This window comes from Oncorhynchus clarkii, chromosome 1 (assembly GCF_045791955.1).
Source record: "Oncorhynchus clarkii lewisi isolate Uvic-CL-2024 chromosome 1, UVic_Ocla_1.0, whole genome shotgun sequence".
In the NCBI taxonomy this organism is placed as follows: domain Eukaryota; kingdom Metazoa; phylum Chordata; class Actinopteri; order Salmoniformes; family Salmonidae; genus Oncorhynchus; species Oncorhynchus clarkii.
In genome coordinates, this window is record NC_092147.1 from 49,052,116 (window position 1) to 49,071,957 (window position 19,842).

The window sequence follows — 19,842 nt, forward strand, 5'->3', positions numbered from 1 at the left end:
TGCCGACCCAAACTGTTTTCTTATAGCTCTTTATCCAGTGAGTACGGTTCGGTATCAAGTCAGCCTGATGTTGTTATACTTATTTCTAGTCTGGTTTGGGCTGTCTTGAACCAGATGTGTTATTGAACCAGTTAAGCAAAACAAAATGGCAACTTAATGCTACTGGCATTACTGAAGGCAATGTTAATGTGTTTTCCACAGCACCAGCTGAAGCTACTGGAGGCCCAGAAGAGACAACAGGAGCTCATACTGCGTAGGAAGACTGAGGAGGTGAGCAACATGAACAGCCATCTTGGGGCCTCCACATAGAGCAGAGATGGGGGTGGGGGCCACACAAAAAAATCTGACGTCATCATGAGGGGCCGCAGTTGCTCGCGGGTCTGTACTCACATGTGCATCCGAGAAATGTTTGCAGTTTTTAATATATCTGAGTGAGACTGACTAACAGAATCAATGGGGTCCCCCCCCAGCCGGTAATTCGACCATGATTACTACATTTAGATAGCTGGCTGCTAGATTAACTTACCGATCTAACATTGTTTTAGCTGAGATGTGCCAATTGACTATCAGTAAGCAGGTTTCCAGCCAATCATTTAATGCGAACAAATTACCTGACGCATGAAAAAAGTCACGACTGGGCTGATGGAAACATGAAACGCCGAAATATCGATGGAAGTGCCTTTATGCGCAAATATCGATACAATAACAATCATATCGAGGTACATTTGGAGTCACGCAATAATATGTTGTGTGTCCTTCCAGTTACGACTCGGGAAAGCATGCAGTTTATTAGGCTACAGATTAAATAAATGATGATTAACTTCGCAGGGTGATGAAAGTGCACAGTGACGATCTTGATGTTCCTTTCCAATAAATATCAAGGGTCTTATTCTAGTGACATTGATGATCGATGCTTGGCTGCCCTTTGACGAATACAAATAATATCACTCTTATCCATAATAATCTGTTAATGTAGGTAGCCTGTATCTGTAGCTGCAAGCTGTTGGTTAAAGAGAAGGTGCCAAGACCAGAGTGGGCAAATTTGTTATATAACGCAACAGTTTTTTTGACAAAACCACCATTTCATTCAGTACATGGTATTTAGAGGAAAACGTCATTTATGTGCATTATGTAATCCTGCACAGACTTTTATATGCAAAAAGTCAGTTTGAAGGAAACACCTCTCTGGTGTAAAATGTGCTTATTTTATGTATATTTTTGAATATTCACATGAAAATCTGTCACAAATTAGATGGAAACCTACCTAGTGACTGACATTACAAGAGAAACCGTTGATGCACAACCACATTTCGAAATGGCACCTTGTGTATTCTACTATTCTAACTTGCAACATTAAGTTGAGGCCCAAACTGATTTTTTTTATATATTTTTTTATTGATCCGAGCCACACAATGATATTTACTAAAGGGGGCAATGGTATTTTCAAAAGGGAAAAAATAATGTAGTATACCGAAGTGCTGTATACTTTACAATTACCCAAGACTAGAAGCAGTTACACACATCCTTGCAACGAATCACTAACTCTCATCTAGTTGGATCTAAGTTCAAGGAATTTTAAAGTTTTAGGACGAGAAAACGAAAAGCTTTTTCCCAAAAATTCTATTTGACCTTTGGTACCTGGAATTAGGAAGTTGTAGGAGCCATTCGCCAGAGTCTAAGAGCAGAGGTACAGAGAGAGTAGGCTACCAATGGCATCTTTGTATTAATTAGAGTTCAAGACTTCTCAAGGGCACTGATAACAACAAACAGTTTATTGAATCAGATATCAAGCCAGACTTGTACTATTCTATTGAGATCAACTTCAGCATCAGGTGGTGGCTCTGGTGACTTACGTGTCTGTCGGTCTGTCTGTCTGTCTGTCTTATCTATCTATCTTATCTACCAGGTAACTGCACTGAGGAGGCAGGCCAGACCTATGTCTGGTAAGGTGACCAGCAGGAAGGTGAGTTTACCAGAGGCCCTCCAGGACTCCTCCCACCGACCCCCCTCAGGACGCTTGCAATCCTCTGGATCCACCGCACCTAACGGAACCAGGTAGGGACTGGACAACGGGTCACCGTAATACCGTTTTGATGTGTGTTGCTGCATTACACTGCATGGTACACCATATTATATATTGTCGAGCAATCAGTATGGCTTTTGCAGTTAAAAAACACATAGCTTGAGACCTGCGTTGCCGTACCGTAGAGTGAACATGCCTCAAACTTGTGTGTGTGCACGTGTGTGTGTGACAGGTCCTACTACAGACGGTCAACGGGCATATATTCCACCAGAGTGGCCAAAGTGAAGTGGCAGTCTCTGGAGCGCCGTATCTCTGATGTCATCATGCAGAGGATGACCATATCCAACATGGAGGCCGACATGAACCGCCTGCTCAAGGTAAGCATTAAATGCCATTCACACATCTTTTCATTTGGTGAATATAGTTTACAGACCTAATATATTACTTTACATTAGCATTATTAGCAATTAACATTGAAAACGTTTGGCAAACTCTTCCTTATTCCCCTGCTCCGTCCTCTACCACCCTTTCCCTGCCTCCTCTCTCTCTCTTCCCCCATACCTCCTCCTCCACTCCCCCCTCCATCCCTCCTCCCTTCCACAGCAACGTGAGGAGCTGACCAAGAGGAGGGAGAAGGTGACCAGAAAGAGGGACAGGCTGGCGGGGGAGGGGTCTGAGGAAGAGAAGGTGGTGTTTCCCCTCAACGAGGAAGTGGACACCCTGATGGCCAACATCGATTACATCAACGACAGCATCGCAGACTGCCAGGCCAACATTATGCAGATGGAGGAGGCCAAGGTCAGACAGACAGAAAGCTGGCATTAGCCGTACATTTTTTTTTAAATCAAGGAGAGGAAGCCACATAAAAGTTGAGATACAACCACGGCCAAATTCAAGCAGCACAAATCTGGCCAAACATGTCAAACACTAACCCATGACTCTCTGAGTAACACGTTTTTCCTAACCATCTGATTATGCATTTGCAGGAGGAGGTTGACACGGTGGATGTTTCCGCAGTGATCAGCTCCTGCACCCTAACAGAAGCCCGTTTCTTGATCGACCACTTTATTTCTATGGCCATCAACAAGGTAACTAACTTACTGCCCTTTCCCTGTCCCTCCGTAGTCTCTCCCCAATCTCTTATGCCGTCGTCTTCTCCTGGAGTTGACTTTGTTTAAAGGTGGGCTGAACGACCTGATTCAGCCTCGGTTTCAATGATCCTCATTAGGAAATGCGATTGAGAACAAGATTTGGGTTTTGGACGTGTGCTTTGTTGTGTGCGTGTGTGTGCGTGTGTGTGTGTTCGAAAGTGGGAAGCGTTTGTACTTTCACTCTGCCAGAACAGTACACAGTTACGGTCACTCACCCTTCTAGATCAGTCACCAGATCTTGTGTCTGGAAGTAGCCTAGTCTAGCTAGCGAGCTAGCCAACTTCTTTCGCCAATTAGCTTTCGTCAGCCGGTGTGCGACCGTGGCAAAGTTGGTTTGACTTTGGATAGCCTATCTTGCTTTTTTTGGTTCAGTCGCACTTTAAACCCAGGTTCCACATGTACCTTATTAAGTCAGTTTCTACGATAGTTAATGTGTTTAGTTCTGTGTGTACATGTACAAGCACCCTCCTTGTGTATTCATATTTTGTGTACAGTATTTTGTGTACAGTATTACACACAATCATAGCTTGTATAGCTGACCTTTAGTGACCCTTCTTATAGCTGACCTATGACCTTTGACCTCCTCCCTATCCTAGGGTCTGCAGGCAGCCCAGAAGGAGTCCCAGGTGAAGGTGATGGAGGGCAGGCTGAAGCAGACAGAGATCACCAGCGCCACTCAGAACCAGCTGCTGTTCCACATGCTGAAAGAGAAGGCAGAGTTTAACCCCGAACTGGATGCCCTGCTGGGGAATGCTCTACAAGGTAACAGCCCTAACTCCAATCGTCCAGCCTGCCAGCCACACACCCTGCAAGATACATGTATAGTTCAGTCCAGGGCCTTGACCCTGACCCTCTCAACCCCTGCTACAGGAGGTCCGTAAATCAAGCCCACAACAATCCCAGGTCTTGCTAGCCCAAAAATAAATGGTTGGTTACTCAATGGGTGATAGACCCAGAAGTATGTATAATTCAAAACATAACTGTCTGTGGCCTGAATGTTGTTGAGATTCTATTGGACCTGGAGTGAAAGCTACTGGTTGGACCTCCAGTACCAAGACTGGGAGATGGTGGTCTAATGCATGATGGGGGATTGTTGAGTTGCTCTTTGCTTGTGGCCTCTTCAATAGATTCTGGCTGTGAGATGAATAATCACACAAGTCTATTATTTATTTTTGCCCTTTTTTAATTTTTTTTATTGAGCTTACGTTTTGTTATGGAGTTGACGTTTTGTTATGGAGTTGACGTTTTGTTATGGAGTTGACGTTTTGTTAGGGAGTTGACGTTTTGTTATGGAGTTGACGTTTTGTTATGGAGTTGACGTTTTGTTAGGGAGTTGACGTTTTGTTATGGAGTTGACGTTTTGTTAGGGAGTTGACGTTTTGTTATGGAGTTGACGTTTTGTTTTTGGAGTTGATGTTTTGTTATGGAGTTGACGTTTTGTTATTGGAGTTGACGTTTTGTTATGGAGTTGACGTTTTGTTATGGAGTTGACGTTTTGTTATGGAGTTGACGTTTTGTTATTGGAGTTGACGTTTTGTTATGGAGTTGACGTTTTGTTATGGAGTTGACGTTTTGTTATGGAGTTGACGTTTTGTTATGGAGTTGACGTTTTGTTATGGAGTTGACGTTTTGTTATGGAGTTGACGTTTTGTTATTGGAGTTGACGTTTTGTTATTGGAGTTGACGTTTTGTTATGGAGTTGACGTTTTGTTATGGAGTTGACGTTTTGTTATGGAGTTGACGTTTTGTTATGGAGTTGACGTTTTGTTATTGCGCTGACAGTGGAATAAGGTTCTGTATGACAGTTCTGTATGACCAGCGTCTGTGGAGGAGGACATCTTTTTTGAATAGTCGATCTTGCACTCTTGCTCTTTCTTTCCTTTAGACCTGATTTGGTTTTGATTACGGGAGAATGACTGAATGTGTTTTTGATTTGTGTGTTGCCTTTTTTCTTTTTGCCCCGCCCATGGTGCCTTAATGGATACAGAGCTAGGTAACATGCCAGTGGGTAAGTAACAGACACCAGACTCTCTCTCTATATATATATGTTTATATGAATGCATGGGTCCCCCTCCTGGAAACTAACTCAACAACATGAGCGGGTGCATGAGGTGCAATGCTGCTGTCTTCAAAACCTCCCTCCGTATGTTAGCTGACCCCCCCCCCCTTTCTTTTCTTCCCACCATGCTTTCTAGCACCTGCTCATATAACTCCGGCAGGGTAGTGGTTAGAGTGGTGGACTAGCAACCGAAAGGTTGCAAGTTCAAATCCCCGAGCTGACAAGGTACAAATCTGTTGTTCTGCCCCTGAAGGCAGTTAACCCACTGTTCCTAGGCCGTCATTGAAAATAAGAACTTGTTCTTAACTGACTTGCCTAGTTAAATAAAGGTAAAATAAAAAGAGAGGACCCTTTCACACCATGTGCTACAGCCACCATGCTTTATACTGTAGCCTCTGATAATATAACTACTGTACTGTATCTGTAGAGGACCCCTGCCATTTACAGGTAGAACCAGGATGTTTTGTCTCAGTAGGACCCTCTAGGCAAAGCACACTGCCCCGGGAGCAGCTCATCTCGGTTTTCCCTCCTTTTCATAACCCCTCACATCTGACCTCTTTTACCCTCTCACCCTTTCGACCCCTGAACCTTGTCAACCCTTCCCTCTCAGTGACTGAACAAGGACCTGATCTATTCAGGTCTTTTGAGGCAATTTCTTATAGACGGCATGGCGCTGCGCTGACAGCGTCTTCATCCGCTTCTCCTTGTTCATTATTACCACCATTACCTTGTTCAATAATATAAACCACATATTGTTAACATAACCACATATTGTTGTCTGTTTGTAGCCAACATAGTAATAGCACAAGGTTTGGTTCAATAAACGGTTTTACCCTTGTACCATGTTTGGTTGGACGATTGGCAGGTATTTGGACTACTAGGCAGAACTGACTTAAGTTGGTTGGTATTTAGCCATAACACACAAAAAAAAAATGCATTTGCTATGGATGTTGTTTGGCTCTGACATACAGTTCAACTGACATTTTTTGTCCTTTGATTTCACAGAGAATGGGGATGACAGCAGCAGTGACGAATTCACCCAGAGTCCTGCAACAGACGGACAGTAAGTATTAAAGAGAGAGTTCACTCAAATGACCCAAAAATAGTGAACATTATACTTTTTTTTGTTGTATCCTGTTTTATATTTTTAAAAAGTATGTTAGCTCATATATTCTACTTCCTTGTTACAGCTCTCTGACATCAGATCTAATGAAACTTTGTGGAGAGGCCAAAACAAGGAGCAAGGTAACATTCTCAGCCTGTTAGCATGTGTATCATTGTTTTACTATCCTTGTGTGGACATTTGTGTGTGGGTGCGTGTTTGTGTGTATTATGAACTGAGTGTGTTTCTCCCCACCCAGGCTCGTAGGAGAACCACCACTCAGATGGAGCTGCTCTACGCCAAAAGTGACTCCGTCCCTGACACGCCTTCTGCCGATTTCTCCTCCCCATGTCTCCCATTGGTTGAAACTCCAGAAGAGGGCAGAGATCCTGAGACCCCCATTGGCTCGTCAGTCAGGGACAGGGACTATATGGCTCATTCTCCCGGCTTGTCCTCTAAGATGGGCAGCATGTAAGTCCGGGCCTCCGTGTGCTAGCTAGCTAACCTGCTAACCCCCTGCTTTCTGCATGTTGATACAGCTGCTGCTTATTCCCTTTCCACTTTGCCTGACATGGTCTTTAAATCTCCTCTATTCACCTGCAAGTCTCCTAGCCAGTAGAAACCAACATGTAACCCTTTAGTATATTTGTTCATTAGCATGTAGCAGCTGTTATAACACTAAACCATCAAGGCTACTACTGACAGGCAGACACACACACTATGATTATGGGGCATGTACAGTATGGCCATGCAGATCTCATGTTCTCTCACTAGATGCAATTCTCAATTGCAATAGGCTTATGGCACAACTATGTCAACTCTACACAATATTAATCCTTAACATTTGCATCCTGTCAAAGCATCAGAAAGAGCTAATAAAACTAACCAATAGCGCACATTGGCTTTCTACGTATGTTTTGAGCAGCAATACCAATTTTAGTTTGACCTGAACACATAAGATATAGTGCTGGGGACTGATTTCAGTGTGACACAATGTAGCCCTAGTGCTACACCCGGTGTCCTTATAAAACACAAGATTTGGGTGAAGGAGGAACGTCTATATTGGGACTGAATATCAGGTAACAGTGTGGTATGTGTGTAATGCATGTTCACCGCCTCCAATATTGTTTCATTTATACTTTAGTTTATAGTCTTACATTGTTGTCATTTTTGTTCCTTATATTTTGTCTTGTGTTGTCTTTGGATGGTGTTGTGTGGTGCTAATGAAAACTAAATGTTTGTTCCGGCTCCAGACCTGCCTCCTCCTCAGGGGCGGAAAAAAGAGTTCCAGAGCCATCGCCGCTCTCTCGCAGGAAGACCTATGACAAGACACAATTGGTGGCTAAGGTCAAGGAGATCAAACAGTAAGAGACTAGCGACGCTCTGGTGGCCGGAGGCCAAAAGCACAACTTTTTCCAACAGCTCTTGCAAATTATACTTATCGCCCCCTTTCTGAATTTCCCACCTCAGAAAGTATGTGGTGTTATCTATTCTAAATCAACAATTCTCTTTGCTTGGTGTGATGGAAATAATAACCTTACCCTACCAAGTTCTACACCGAATGTCAAGTAGTTGACGCGTTCTTGAGAAATATAGCTAATTTTGTTTCTATATCCCTTTTGACTGAGATTAAACAATTAACTTCTATTTCTTAAATCTATTTTTAATTTGGCAAGTTAATTCAGTGTTCAACTTGGCCCTCTCAGCCTCTCCAAACCCTCTGTTGCAAATTTGGCTACGATATATAATTCCTATATATTGGTATCCAGCAGGGAACCATGCTGAGTGAAACCCTGACTGAGCAAACATTATTTCCCTGATCAGTTCTCAGGACCACATGTGATGAGCATGAAAGTCTCAGAAATGAGTGCAGAGCCGTAAACAACGGTTGGTTCTAATCCTGAATGCTAATTGGTTAAAACCGCATTCCAGACGGTGTCTATTTCACAAGTTACCATCGGCTATTTACTCTGTTCCATCTGCAATCCACTGTCTCATCAGCCCAGCCAGGCAATTTATACACTTGATCTCCACTATAAATAGCATCTAGATTATCTCACATCTTTTAGACTAACATTTCGTTTTTAACAGCGGAGATTTGTATAAACCTTGCTGTCTGACTCTGAAATTTGCAACATTGTTTCAATATTCAAATTCGGTCTCCAGCTGTCCCATAGTAATCAATGTGTCGTTAGTTGGGAAGAGACACACAGGCAAGCAGCGTTTCTCAGCCAGTCGACATCATGAATCAGCTGTCATCATTTTTATGGATATATACAAAGTAATGTCAATAGAAAGCAGTCTTTCAGGATTCAACTTGAAGTGATTGTGTTAGCTGTGTTGTTGGCTAGCTCCTCTGAACAACAGTGTCCTGACGAGAGAGCACATTTTCTATGCCAGGTGAAATCGCATCTCATTAGCTCATTGTTATGGATGTATCCAAATAAATGTCAATAGAAAACAGCTTAAACAAATGCAAATGCTGCTACTTTGTTGTTTTCTGGCTGCATTGTTTGACGTGACTGTAAATTAGTAGTTGGCTAGCTAGCAAGCAAGGGATAAGAATGGTGCCAGCCAGTGCATTTAGAATGAACGACTGGGTCGTATCCATAGATACAAAACAAAAAGTCTGAACGTCTCTGGCAACCGAACCGAAGTTAATGACCAGTCGGCTTGGGTAGCAACCCTAAATTTGTATGGACTATATATTGTGAAAGGATGAAATAGTATGAATAAATTAATCAAAATAACGTGTTTAAACAGAGTATGTCAATCATTATTGGAATATATTGGTAACCTGTTGTATAAAAGTGATAATGCCCTCGAAGCCAGTGTTTGGAGAATATATTTAGTTTGAAATGAAACCACTTTCTGTCAAAATTATAAATGTGTAATATCTGAAAATGTAGCAAGCTAACCCTAGTCTATCTTACATACATCATCGTGCAAGATGGACGCGTCTCCCTGTCACGGATGCCATACCACGATTGCCCTTAGTTTGAAGATGTAATCCAGAGACGGGTATTTTCTCCATCTCTTTAGCTATCATACTCTAATTCCACTGATTTCAAAACTTTATCCTCCAGAAAGTGGAGAGTAACACTTATGCAGTTCCACTACACAATACATATTTTTTTAAAGCCGTGTTTCGACAGGATTACCAGCACAGACTGACAAGCTCAAATTGACAGAAGCCTTCTACAGTTGAAGTCGGAAGTTTACATATACTTAGGTTGGAGTCATTAAAACTCATTTTTCAACAACTCCATACATTTCTGGTTAACAAACTATAGTTTTAGCAAGCCGGTTAGGACATCTACTTTGTGCATTTTCCAACAATTGTTTACAGACAGATTATTTAACTTATAACTCACTGTATTATAATTCCATTGGGTCAGAAGTTTACATACACTAAGTTGACTGTGCCTTTAAACAGCTTGGAAAATTCCATAAAATTATGTCATGGCTTTAGAAGCTTCTGATAGGCTCATTGACATAATTTGAGTCAATTGAACGTGTACCTGTGGATGTATTTCAAGGCTTACCTTCAAACTTAGTGCCTCTTTACTTGACATCATGGAAAAATCAAAAGAAAACAGCCAAGACCTCAGAAAAAAATTGTAGACCTCCACAAGTCTGGTTCATCCTTGGGAGCAATTTCCAAACGCCTGAAGGTAACACGTTCATCAGTACAAACAATAGTACGCAAGTATAAACACCATGGGACCACACAGCCATCATACCGCTCAGGAAGGAGAAGCGTTCTGTCTCCTAGAGATGAACGTACTTTGGTGCGAAAAGTGCAAATCAATCCCAGAACAACATCCACGGACCTTGTGAAGATGCTGGAGGAAACGGGTACAAAAGTATCTATAACCACAGGAAAATTAGTCCTATATCGACATAACCTGAAAGGCCGCTCAGCAACGAAGAAGCCACTGCTCCAAAACCGCCATAAAAAAAGTCAGACTATGGTTTGCAACTGCACATAGGGACAAAGATCGTACTTTTTGGAGAAATGTCCTCTGGTCTGATGAAACAAAGATAGAACTGTTTGGCCATAATGACCATCGTTATGTTTGGAGGAAAAAGGGGGAGGCTTGCAAGCCGAAGAACACCATCCCAACCGTGAAGCATGGGGGTCGCAGCATCATGTTGTGAGGGTGCTTTCCAAGCATACTTCCAAAGTTGTGGCATAATAGCTTAAGGACAACAAAGTCAAGGTATTGGAGTGACCATCACAAAACCCTGACCTCGATTCTATAGAAAATTTGTGGGCAGAACTGAAAAAGCATGTGCGAGCAAGGAGGCCTACAAACCTGACTCAGTTACACCAGCTGTGTCAGGAGGAATGAGCCAAAATTCACCCAACTTATTGTGGGTGATCCTAAGTGACTGAAGACAGGGAATGTTTACTAGGATTAAGTGTCAGGAATTGTGAAAAACTGAGTTTAAATGTATTTGGCTAAGGTGTATGTAAACTTCCGACTTCAATTGTACATTGCAGACCAATCCAAGCTCTTCTCTCGGCATGTCCAGCCCACTCATTATCTCAGCCAATCATGCCTACTGGGAATGTTACTGACTGTGGCTTAATTCTTGACGCTACCCATCCCGTTAGCGAGATCATTTTCGTCAGCACCCGCTGAATAGCATAGCGCCACAGTCAAATAATATTACAAAAAAATATTCATGAAATCACAAGTGCAATATTGCAAAACACAGTTTAGCCTTTTGATAATCCACCTTTCGTCTCAGATTTTGAAATGATGCTTTACAAGCAATCCAAGCGTTTGTGTAAGTTTATCGATAGCATAACAAAACATTATGTACACTAAGCATTAAGTAGCTAGGTCACGAAAATCAGAAAAGCAATCAAATTAATCGTTTACCTTTGATGATCTTCGGATGTTTTCACTCACGAGACTCCCAGTTACACAACAAATGTTCCTTTTGTTCCATAAAGATTATTTTTGTACCCAAAATACCTCCGTTTGTTTGTCGCGTTATGTTCAGAAATCCACAGGAAAGAGCGGTCACGACAACGCAGACGTATATTCCAAATAATATCCATAATGTCCACAGAAACATGTCAAACGTTTTTTATAATCAATCCTCGGGTTGTTTTTAAAATATATATTTGATAATATATCAACCGGGTGTGTACATTTTTCAGTAACACCCAGGGAGAAACAATGGCCGCTTTACTCTGTAGCGCAAAACTCACTCTGAGAGCCCCCACCTATCCACTTACGCAATGTGATCTTTCACGCTCATTTTTCAAAATAAAATCATGAAACTATGTCTAAAGACTGTTGACACCTTAGGGAAGCCATAGAAAAAGGAATCTGGTTGATATCCCTTTAAATGGAGGATAGGGATGCATAGGAACAGAGACGTTTCAAAATAAGAGGCACTTCCTGATTGGATTTTCCTCAGGTTTTTGCCTGCAATATCAGTTCTGTTATACTCACAGGCAATATTTTTACAGTTTTGGAAACTTTAGAGTGTTTTCTATCCTAATCTGACACTTGTATGCATATTGTAGTTTCTGGGGCTGAGAAATAGGCAGTTTCAAATGGGTATGTTTTTTAGCCAACAACGAAAATACTGCCCCCTACACACAAAAGGTTAACCAACAAGGCTCGTAATTTAACAATTTTATTCTTATTTACAGATGGCATACAAGTTTGTTATTAAGGCACATGAACATTCACATGTTCCAGAAGGCATTTTGATTAAAAATAAATAAAAAAGGATCAAATGTCACTCCTGTGAAGTCGTGACTTGCGACATATGCCTAGTTTCCTGAAACAAATCACATATATCCTCCAAACACCGGATTCTCGGGCATTATCACTTAATTGTTGATTAGAGAGGGTTCTTACAGAATGCAGAGAAGACAGAAGGAGATAGTTTCAAACAATGAAAGCTGCTTATCTATTTTAGCCCATTCTAGCTCTAGTGTGTGCAAGTGTGTCCCTCTGTGTCCTTGTGTGCGTGTGTATGTGCATGCACATTTCCACTGGTATGCGTGTGATCCTGTACAGTACACTGTACAAACAAACAGTAGAAAGGCAACGAATTTATCCTTTATGTATGTATGCCAGCAGCCAGACGCCCAGCCTCAGCCTCCCTGTCCACCGTTCCAGCTGTGATACGAGGAACTCCGACGCCAGCACCCCGTCACCCCCCTCCTTCCCCTCTAACCGCCCACGTAGCCAAGGCAACAGATTTGTCCATCTGACAGGGTGTTTGGATAGAGCAGACAGACCGCAGGATAAGTAAGAGGAAGTTAAGTTAGTTAAGTTATAAGCATAAGTTACAAGTAATAGGCATAGTGTATTGTAATAAAATAAACAGTACAAGTACTGAGCACTGTATATTGTATGCTCAAATTGGTTGTACTGTTATATTATTTAATACTAATACAATTGCTCAGAAGAAGAGATTTTGTTTAACAAGTAATAAAGAAAAAAAACCAAGGATATCAAGGATCTGGATAGATTTAGTATGGAGGAATGTTCTACGATCCCTCCCAATGTGTTCTCCAAAACAGCTCAGTATTTGTATTATTTATTTTATACACTATTTTATTTTTTACTCATCTTTATCATGGGACCCAATAATTACGGACCCCACTGTAAGGAAGCTCTGGAAGTCAAATCACCAATCAAATATATTGTTTACAGGTATGCTGCATACATTAGGTAAGCTATAAACATTAGGTAGGTGTTGGAATTGTTGAGCACACTCTGTCACGTCAGGGGACACATCTAAACCACTCGGGACACGTTGTCACCTCTCCTTTAGTGAGATTTAGACTTAATTGTCCACGGAATGGACCGTTTCTTCTCCCAAATGTACACTACAATATGTAGGCCTATTTTCCTCTGTTCACGTTTGTAGTCACGCTATAGTGACTTACCTGTTGTGACTACCAAATGTTTTTTTGTTGTCACCCAATAACTGTACAAGACTCAACTGAAAGTACTTGCAAGGTTGGCCCATTGTAGGAGGATTGTGTTAAAGTGAAGAAGGACGGACAGCTATTGAAAATCTCTGTCAGTTGCCAACAATGTCTCCCTTCTTGCCAGTGTGTTGATGTGTGGTATGCTGCGAGGAGAGAGGCTCCTCTGTGGTTGACAGGTAGTCCTTTCTCTGGATCTCTGGATGGTTCTGTTCAGTTTTTGGTTTAGTTTTTGTCAGCCTGACCATGCTTGTGGATGGACACTGTCACTGGCTTCTCGTTAGTTTTTTATTTTGATTTGCAGCATGTTGCTAACTGGCCAAGTGGGTACATGTACATTATGTACTGTATACGGTATGCATGTGTGCCTGTAGTGGTGGACTTTTGGGCGCATGTTTAATCTTGTATTGAATTATTTCTGTGTCTTACTGCAGTATATGAAGCCTTAAACGGTGGTTCCCGTTCTCTGAGCCCTACTGACATTTTCATGCATGGTTTCTTCCTCCCCAGAGGGGTGATCAACCCAGTGCCTTCCTCAAAGGGCAGTCGGTCAGCAACACTGCAGTGTGTCCACGTGGCTGAGGGTCACACTAAAGCCGTGCTGTGTGTTGACTCTACCGATGACCTCCTCTTCACCGGCTCCAAAGGTCAATTGTCCAATGTCTCCTGTCTCACAGACTGAGCAAAAGTTAATCACTTGAGATAAATGTGTACTGGACAGGACCGATAGATTGTTGTTGTTATGGGGCTGACACAGTATTGTAACTGGACTGACACCACTAGTGTTAAGGGGACCTAGGTAGATAGACAGAAACTCTGCCAGTGACATTGTGACACAGAAATTGAGACAGAAATATAATCAGATGCTCTCGTGATGTGATTTGAGCAAATTATTGTGGAGATCAGTGCTCACCTCTTCCTCTCCTCTCATCTCCTTCCAGACCGTACGTGTAAGGTGTGGAACCTAGTGACAGGTCAGGAGATCATGTCCCTGACAGGTCACCCCAACAATGTGGTGTCAGTCCGCTACAGCTCCAGCCTGGTCTTTACCGTCTCCACCTCCTACATCAAGGTCTGGGACATCCGAGACTCAGCCAAGTGCATCCGCACCCTCACGTGAGTGTCAATCGCGTAACTGTTTTTGATAGGCTATACAAATATACATAACATCCATTACACCCATATATGGTAACATCTGTTATACCCATATATGATAACATCTATTACACCCATATATGGTAACTTTATTTGACACCCACGCCTCTGTATTCTACAGGTCTTCTGGTCAGGTGACCCTGGGCGACGCCTGTGCGTCTAGCACCAACCGGACTGTCACCATCCCGGCAGGAGAGAACCAGATCAACCAGATCGCACTCAACCCCAGCGGCTCTGTCCTGTACGCCGCCGCCGGCAACTCTGTCAGAGTCTGGGACCTAAGAAGGTACGGTATAGCACGGCACACCGGCCATTTTGACAAACAAATCCAAAGAGGCCTGAAAAAAAGCATTGTCTTCAGAAAACTTCTCTCTCACTACTATGTGCTGATCTATAAAAGATCTAGAGGCTACTGCTTGTATTGAATGTCTATTCCAGCCATACTCAACTGGCAGACCACGATCCGGACCTTGAACGGGGTCAATATGGACTTCGGGTTCTGACTTTCAAAAAATATATAATAATAATAATAAACAGTATATACATATATATTTCTATTTTACATGTTTTTGGGGGAGGGGGGGTGGATTCAGCCTGGCTTTCAGCTTACTGCTGTTGAGAGTTGTAATAGTAAGGTGCAATTTCTAAATTTGGTGGTGAATACGCCGCTTTCCTTGTGTTATTTCATTCCCTGCAGACCTTAGTGAGTTATTTATAACATGTCAGAAAAGTCCAGTTGATCAACTACTAGCCCATGTTGGCTAGATAGGTAAGTTAGTCTAACCAGCTATCTAAATCTTGTAATTATTATGGCCAGATTATGTTCCTAGGGACCTCGACCCCCAAGGGGCCCCCCATTGATCTACAACCTCTCCCTCAGCGTAAGCAAAACAAAGGAGTCGATTGTTAACTTCGGGAAGCAGAAGAGGGAACATGCCCTGATTCACATCAACCGGACTGCAGCAGAGAGACTCACAAGTTTTAGGTTCCTCTGCTTCCACATCACAGAGGACTTGACATGGACCAACAACACCACCACTCTTGTGAAGAGGGCGCAACAGTGACTCTACTTCCTAAGGCGGCTGTAGAAATTCGGCATGCCGCCCCGGGTCCTCTCCAAACACTACTGCTGCACCATGGAGAGCATCCTGACCGGTTGCATCATGGCCTGCTATGGGAATTGCTCCATCCATGACCGCAAGGCCCTCCAGCTGGTGGTGAAGATGGCTCAGTACATTACTGGGACCGTGCTCTCAACCATCCAGGACATCTAGTCAAAATGGTGCCTGTGGAAGGCCCGCAGCATCATCAAGGATCCCATACACCACAGCCACAAGCTGTCCTCTCCCTTATCGTCGGTAGGACGGTATCGGAGCATGAAGTCTGATACCAACAGGCTCAGAGACAGTTTCTATCTACAAGCCATCAGACTGCTGAAGACTTGAACTGGACTGACCACCTGTTGTTGGACCTGCAAGTAAGCATTTCGTTGGAGGATGTATACCATGCACAAGAGGCTGCTGAGGGGTGGACGGCTCATAATAATGGCTGGAACGGCACACATGGAATGGCATCAAACACAAGGAAACCATGTGTTTGATGTATTTGATACCTTTCCACTAACAGCCATTACCCCGAGTGTGTCCTCCCCAAATAAGGTGCCACTAACCTCCTGTGATACCATGTGTTTTCCGTGTACATACGACTAATAAAACCTCAAATTTAATTGAGTCCCTCCGGTATCATATGACATGGCAAAATGTGTATAATTGTTAGAAAAATAATCACAAATGTATGTATTTTTTTATCTCGGCCAACAAGAGGGGTGTGAACCGTTTGGGGTCGTATGGGTTGTAAGGTAGGGGTTTGTTACTACGACGATAAATGACAATATCCATCCGGACCTTTGCTACCTAGGAAATCTGTGTGACCGGACCTTCTCATATAGTAGTTGAGTACCCCTGATCTATTCCCTTGCTGATCTTTGCCTGTCCTCTTAGTGAGTGTCTTGCCGTAACGCAGTGCATCTCAGGAAATTGCTATCATGTTAAAGGCCCACTGTCCTCCCTCTCTCTTGGTCAGATTTGTATCCACAGGGAAGCTGACTGGTCACCTGGGTCCAGTCATGTGTCTGACTGTGGACCAGAGTGGGAACGGTCAGGATCTGGTCATCAGCGGATCCAAGGACCATTACATCAAGGTGTGTGAGAGTGTGTTATGGTGTGTGGCTGTTCTGCGTATATTTGTTGTCGAAAGGATGACTGCCACACACACACCATATTACATCTCTACATGGTTTTATTGTTGTCTCATGTTTGAATATGGATCATGTTGGCTCTTGTATTTGTTTTCTATGCAATAGGAATTAGCCTGGCTAACGCTTTGCTGTGACTTGTCTAGTGTTGTTGATGGACTGTCTGTTGCAGCTGTTTGACGTGACAGAGGGGGCCCTGGGTGCTATCAGCCCCACACACAACTTTGAGCCTCCCCACTACGATGGCATCGAGTCCTTGGTGGTGCAGAGGGACGTCCTCTTCAGCGGCTCCAGGGACAACGGCATTAAGAAGTGGGACCTAGACCGCAAAGACTTACTGCAGGTAACAGAGGGGAAAGGGGAAGTGTCACTGACTATTTTGGTGAATCCAGTCATTAAAAAAAAGCAGTTTAGTAAGAATGTCTCACTCCATGTTCAAGAAGGGCCTTTTTCCCTTTATTCAGATTACAACCTCTCACTTTCGGCTATTTGAAAATGAAATCATCTCCAAAATATCGCTATTTTTAAAACGAGTTATAGAAAGTTGGTTGCAATTTCTGTTTGTTCCACCAGAAAAGACAGAGCAAATAATACAACAAATATTGTTGTTAAACTCAAATATACTAATTGATTTAAAAAAAATATACATTTTTTAATTTTTTATTGTATAATCTTTGTAAATTATATCATAAATAGGACTGGTAGGTTATGTCACGCATGCAGCTAACAAAAATATATGTATATGTCTGCACTACCCAAAATGACAACCAACTAATTGCAGCATTACCGCAGAAATAGAAGAGGCAAGTGGTAGGTGGAAAAAGTAAGGAACTTGTCTGTCGGCCCTGCATTAAAGACTGAATTGGTTAAAGAAAATTGTGATAAATAAAAAAGTATACAGTTTTATTTAAGGACCAAACAATTGACAGCTGTGCCATATAGATTGCAAAATAGTTGGGAAGAGATTTTTGATGTATCGATTCCATTCCACTTGGAGCTAATTCTGCAGATAGCGCTACTGGGTGATCTGAAATGTCATAGTAACTCAATCAATAACATAATAATACTTTAGGCAAAAAATGTTTTTTTAATTTACAATCTCTAGAAACTATGAGAATAGAAAGGTTCAGTGTGAAACACTGTTGTGGAATATCACAGCGCAGTTCAAAACTATATGTAAAATAGAAAGAAAAAAATGAAATAGATGGGAGGGGTTGAGTGGAGCTGAACGGTGGGATTAAAAACAACAAGATAACTAGTATAATAAATACTGTGTCCGTATATATGTTCATAACTTTGTAAAACAGCGCAGTTAAAAATATATGGCGAAATAGAAACTGGATGGGCTTCAGAGATAGATGGGTTGATGGTAGCTGAAAGGATTGGATTAAAAATAAACTAATTATAATTATTGTAAAATACATTGTGTCCATAAAATGTCTATAGTATGTATAAACTGGAAGTAGAAGCCTAAGTGTTTATGTCCGTTAGTTTACTCCAATTAGGGGATGGGTGGTAGGGTTAGGGGAAAATAATAATGGGAAATATATTTTTAAAAGATATGTATACACATTACCAGTCAAAAGTTTGAACACACCTACTCACTCCAGGGTTTTTCTTTATTTTTACTATTTTCTACATTGTAGAATAATAGTGAAGACATCAAAAGTCTGAAATAACACATATGGAATCATGTAGTAACAAAAAAAGCGTTCAACTAATCATATGTTTTATATTTGAGATTCTTCAAAGTAGCCACCCTTTGCCTTGATGACAGCTTTGCACACTCTTGGCATTCTCTCAACCAGCTTCATGAGGTAGTCACCTGGAATGCATTTCAATTCACAGGTGTGCCTTGTTAAAAGTACTTGTCACAGATCCCCCTGGTACTGCTGCTCATTCTATTCACCTTTTCCGGAGGTCTACGTCACTGGCTTTCTAGGCTTCACTGAACGGGGTTCATTATCATCAACACCGGACTGTCTTGTCTGATTACACACACCTGGTTCCCATTTCCCCTGATTAATATGTTATATCTGTGCCCTCTGTTCCAATGTCCGTTGGTCGTGTGAGCACCTATGTGTTGGTGCAGCTGTTATGCTGCGTGCTTTATATATTGTGTATTACGGGTATCGTCCCGTGTCGTTCAACAAGGTTTACCCTCGCTCTTTTGTTTGGGTACAGCCCAGTGTTTTTGTATACGTGTTTGTCTTGGGTGTATTAAAAAACCATATTGTGTATTCCTGAGCCTGTCTCCAAATCCTTTATACCAGCGTGACAGAATAACCAACCCGCAAAATGGAGACAGCAGGAAAGGCCGAGCTGGCGACCATTGTAGGGACAGTACAGCACCACGAGGACTGTCTCTCCAGACTCGGTATCACCATGGACAGTGTGCTGGCAACCATCCTGCGCTTGGAGGGGAGTGTGCAGTCTCTCCAGTACCGTTCCCGGTACCAGCTCCCACACCACGACCAACATCCATTCCCTCTGAGCCGGTCTGTGGTATTCCCCTGTCCCTCCCGGAGCGCTTCGACGGCGCACCAGCAAGATGCAAGGGGTTCCTTCTACATGCGATCTGTACCTCGCTCTCTACGCCGGGGCTGTTTCAGGAAGAGACAGGGTTGCCACCGTCATCTAGGCACTGACCGGACGGGCTCTGGACTGGGGTGCCGCGGTCTGGGAGACGGGCGGACCCAAGGTCGAGTCCTACGAGCTCTTCACCCTCCTCTTACCCTCTGTGTTTGATAATCCTGTGGAGGGCCGAGAGGAGGTTGAGCGTCTACTCCGACTACGCCAGGGATCTAGGACCACCTTGGAGTTCACCCTGGAGTTCCGGACCATCGCAGCCTCCACCGAATGGAACGAGTCAGCTCTGGTCGCCGTTTTCCACAGCGGACTGCGGAAGGAGGTACAGCTGGAGTTAGCCAGCCGTGATGACAACCTGTCATTCAACCAGCTCATCAGCATGGTGATCCGGTTGGACAACCTCCTGCAGTCCAGAAGAAGACCTGCGTGGAATTCGGAGCCCATGGCTACCTTGCTCTGTGGCCAGAGCCAATGGAGGTGGGCTCGGCATGTTTGCCCGAGGCAGAGCATAGGAGAAGGAGGAATCTGGGTCTCTGCTT

The 19,842-nt window shown here is 42.9% G+C and overlaps 1 protein-coding gene across 3 annotated transcripts in view; it reads left to right on the forward strand.

Moving 5' to 3' along the window:
* LOC139408339 (kinesin-like protein KIF21A) overlaps positions 1 to 19,842 on the forward strand; it is a 63,301-nt gene that overhangs the window by 37,193 nt on the left and 6,266 nt on the right. For 2 of the 3 annotated variants that reach the window (XM_071152102.1, XM_071152109.1), the window contains exons 17-32: positions 202 to 270; positions 1,907 to 2,055; positions 2,256 to 2,400; positions 2,627 to 2,821; positions 3,010 to 3,111; positions 3,771 to 3,936; positions 5,162 to 5,182; positions 6,239 to 6,296; positions 6,424 to 6,478; positions 6,595 to 6,806; positions 7,589 to 7,699; positions 13,816 to 13,952; positions 14,247 to 14,421; positions 14,582 to 14,746; positions 16,543 to 16,660; positions 16,887 to 17,057. In XM_071152102.1, the coding sequence (XP_071008203.1) occupies positions 202 to 270; positions 1,907 to 2,055; positions 2,256 to 2,400; positions 2,627 to 2,821; positions 3,010 to 3,111; positions 3,771 to 3,936; positions 5,162 to 5,182; positions 6,239 to 6,296; positions 6,424 to 6,478; positions 6,595 to 6,806; positions 7,589 to 7,699; positions 13,816 to 13,952; positions 14,247 to 14,421; positions 14,582 to 14,746; positions 16,543 to 16,660; positions 16,887 to 17,057 (2,049 nt within the window). The remainder of the gene's footprint in view (positions 1 to 201; positions 271 to 1,906; positions 2,056 to 2,255; positions 2,401 to 2,626; positions 2,822 to 3,009; positions 3,112 to 3,770; positions 3,937 to 5,161; positions 5,183 to 6,238; positions 6,297 to 6,423; positions 6,479 to 6,594; positions 6,807 to 7,588; positions 7,700 to 13,815; positions 13,953 to 14,246; positions 14,422 to 14,581; positions 14,747 to 16,542; positions 16,661 to 16,886; positions 17,058 to 19,842) is intronic. The other variant, XM_071152118.1, reaches the window with a different exon arrangement.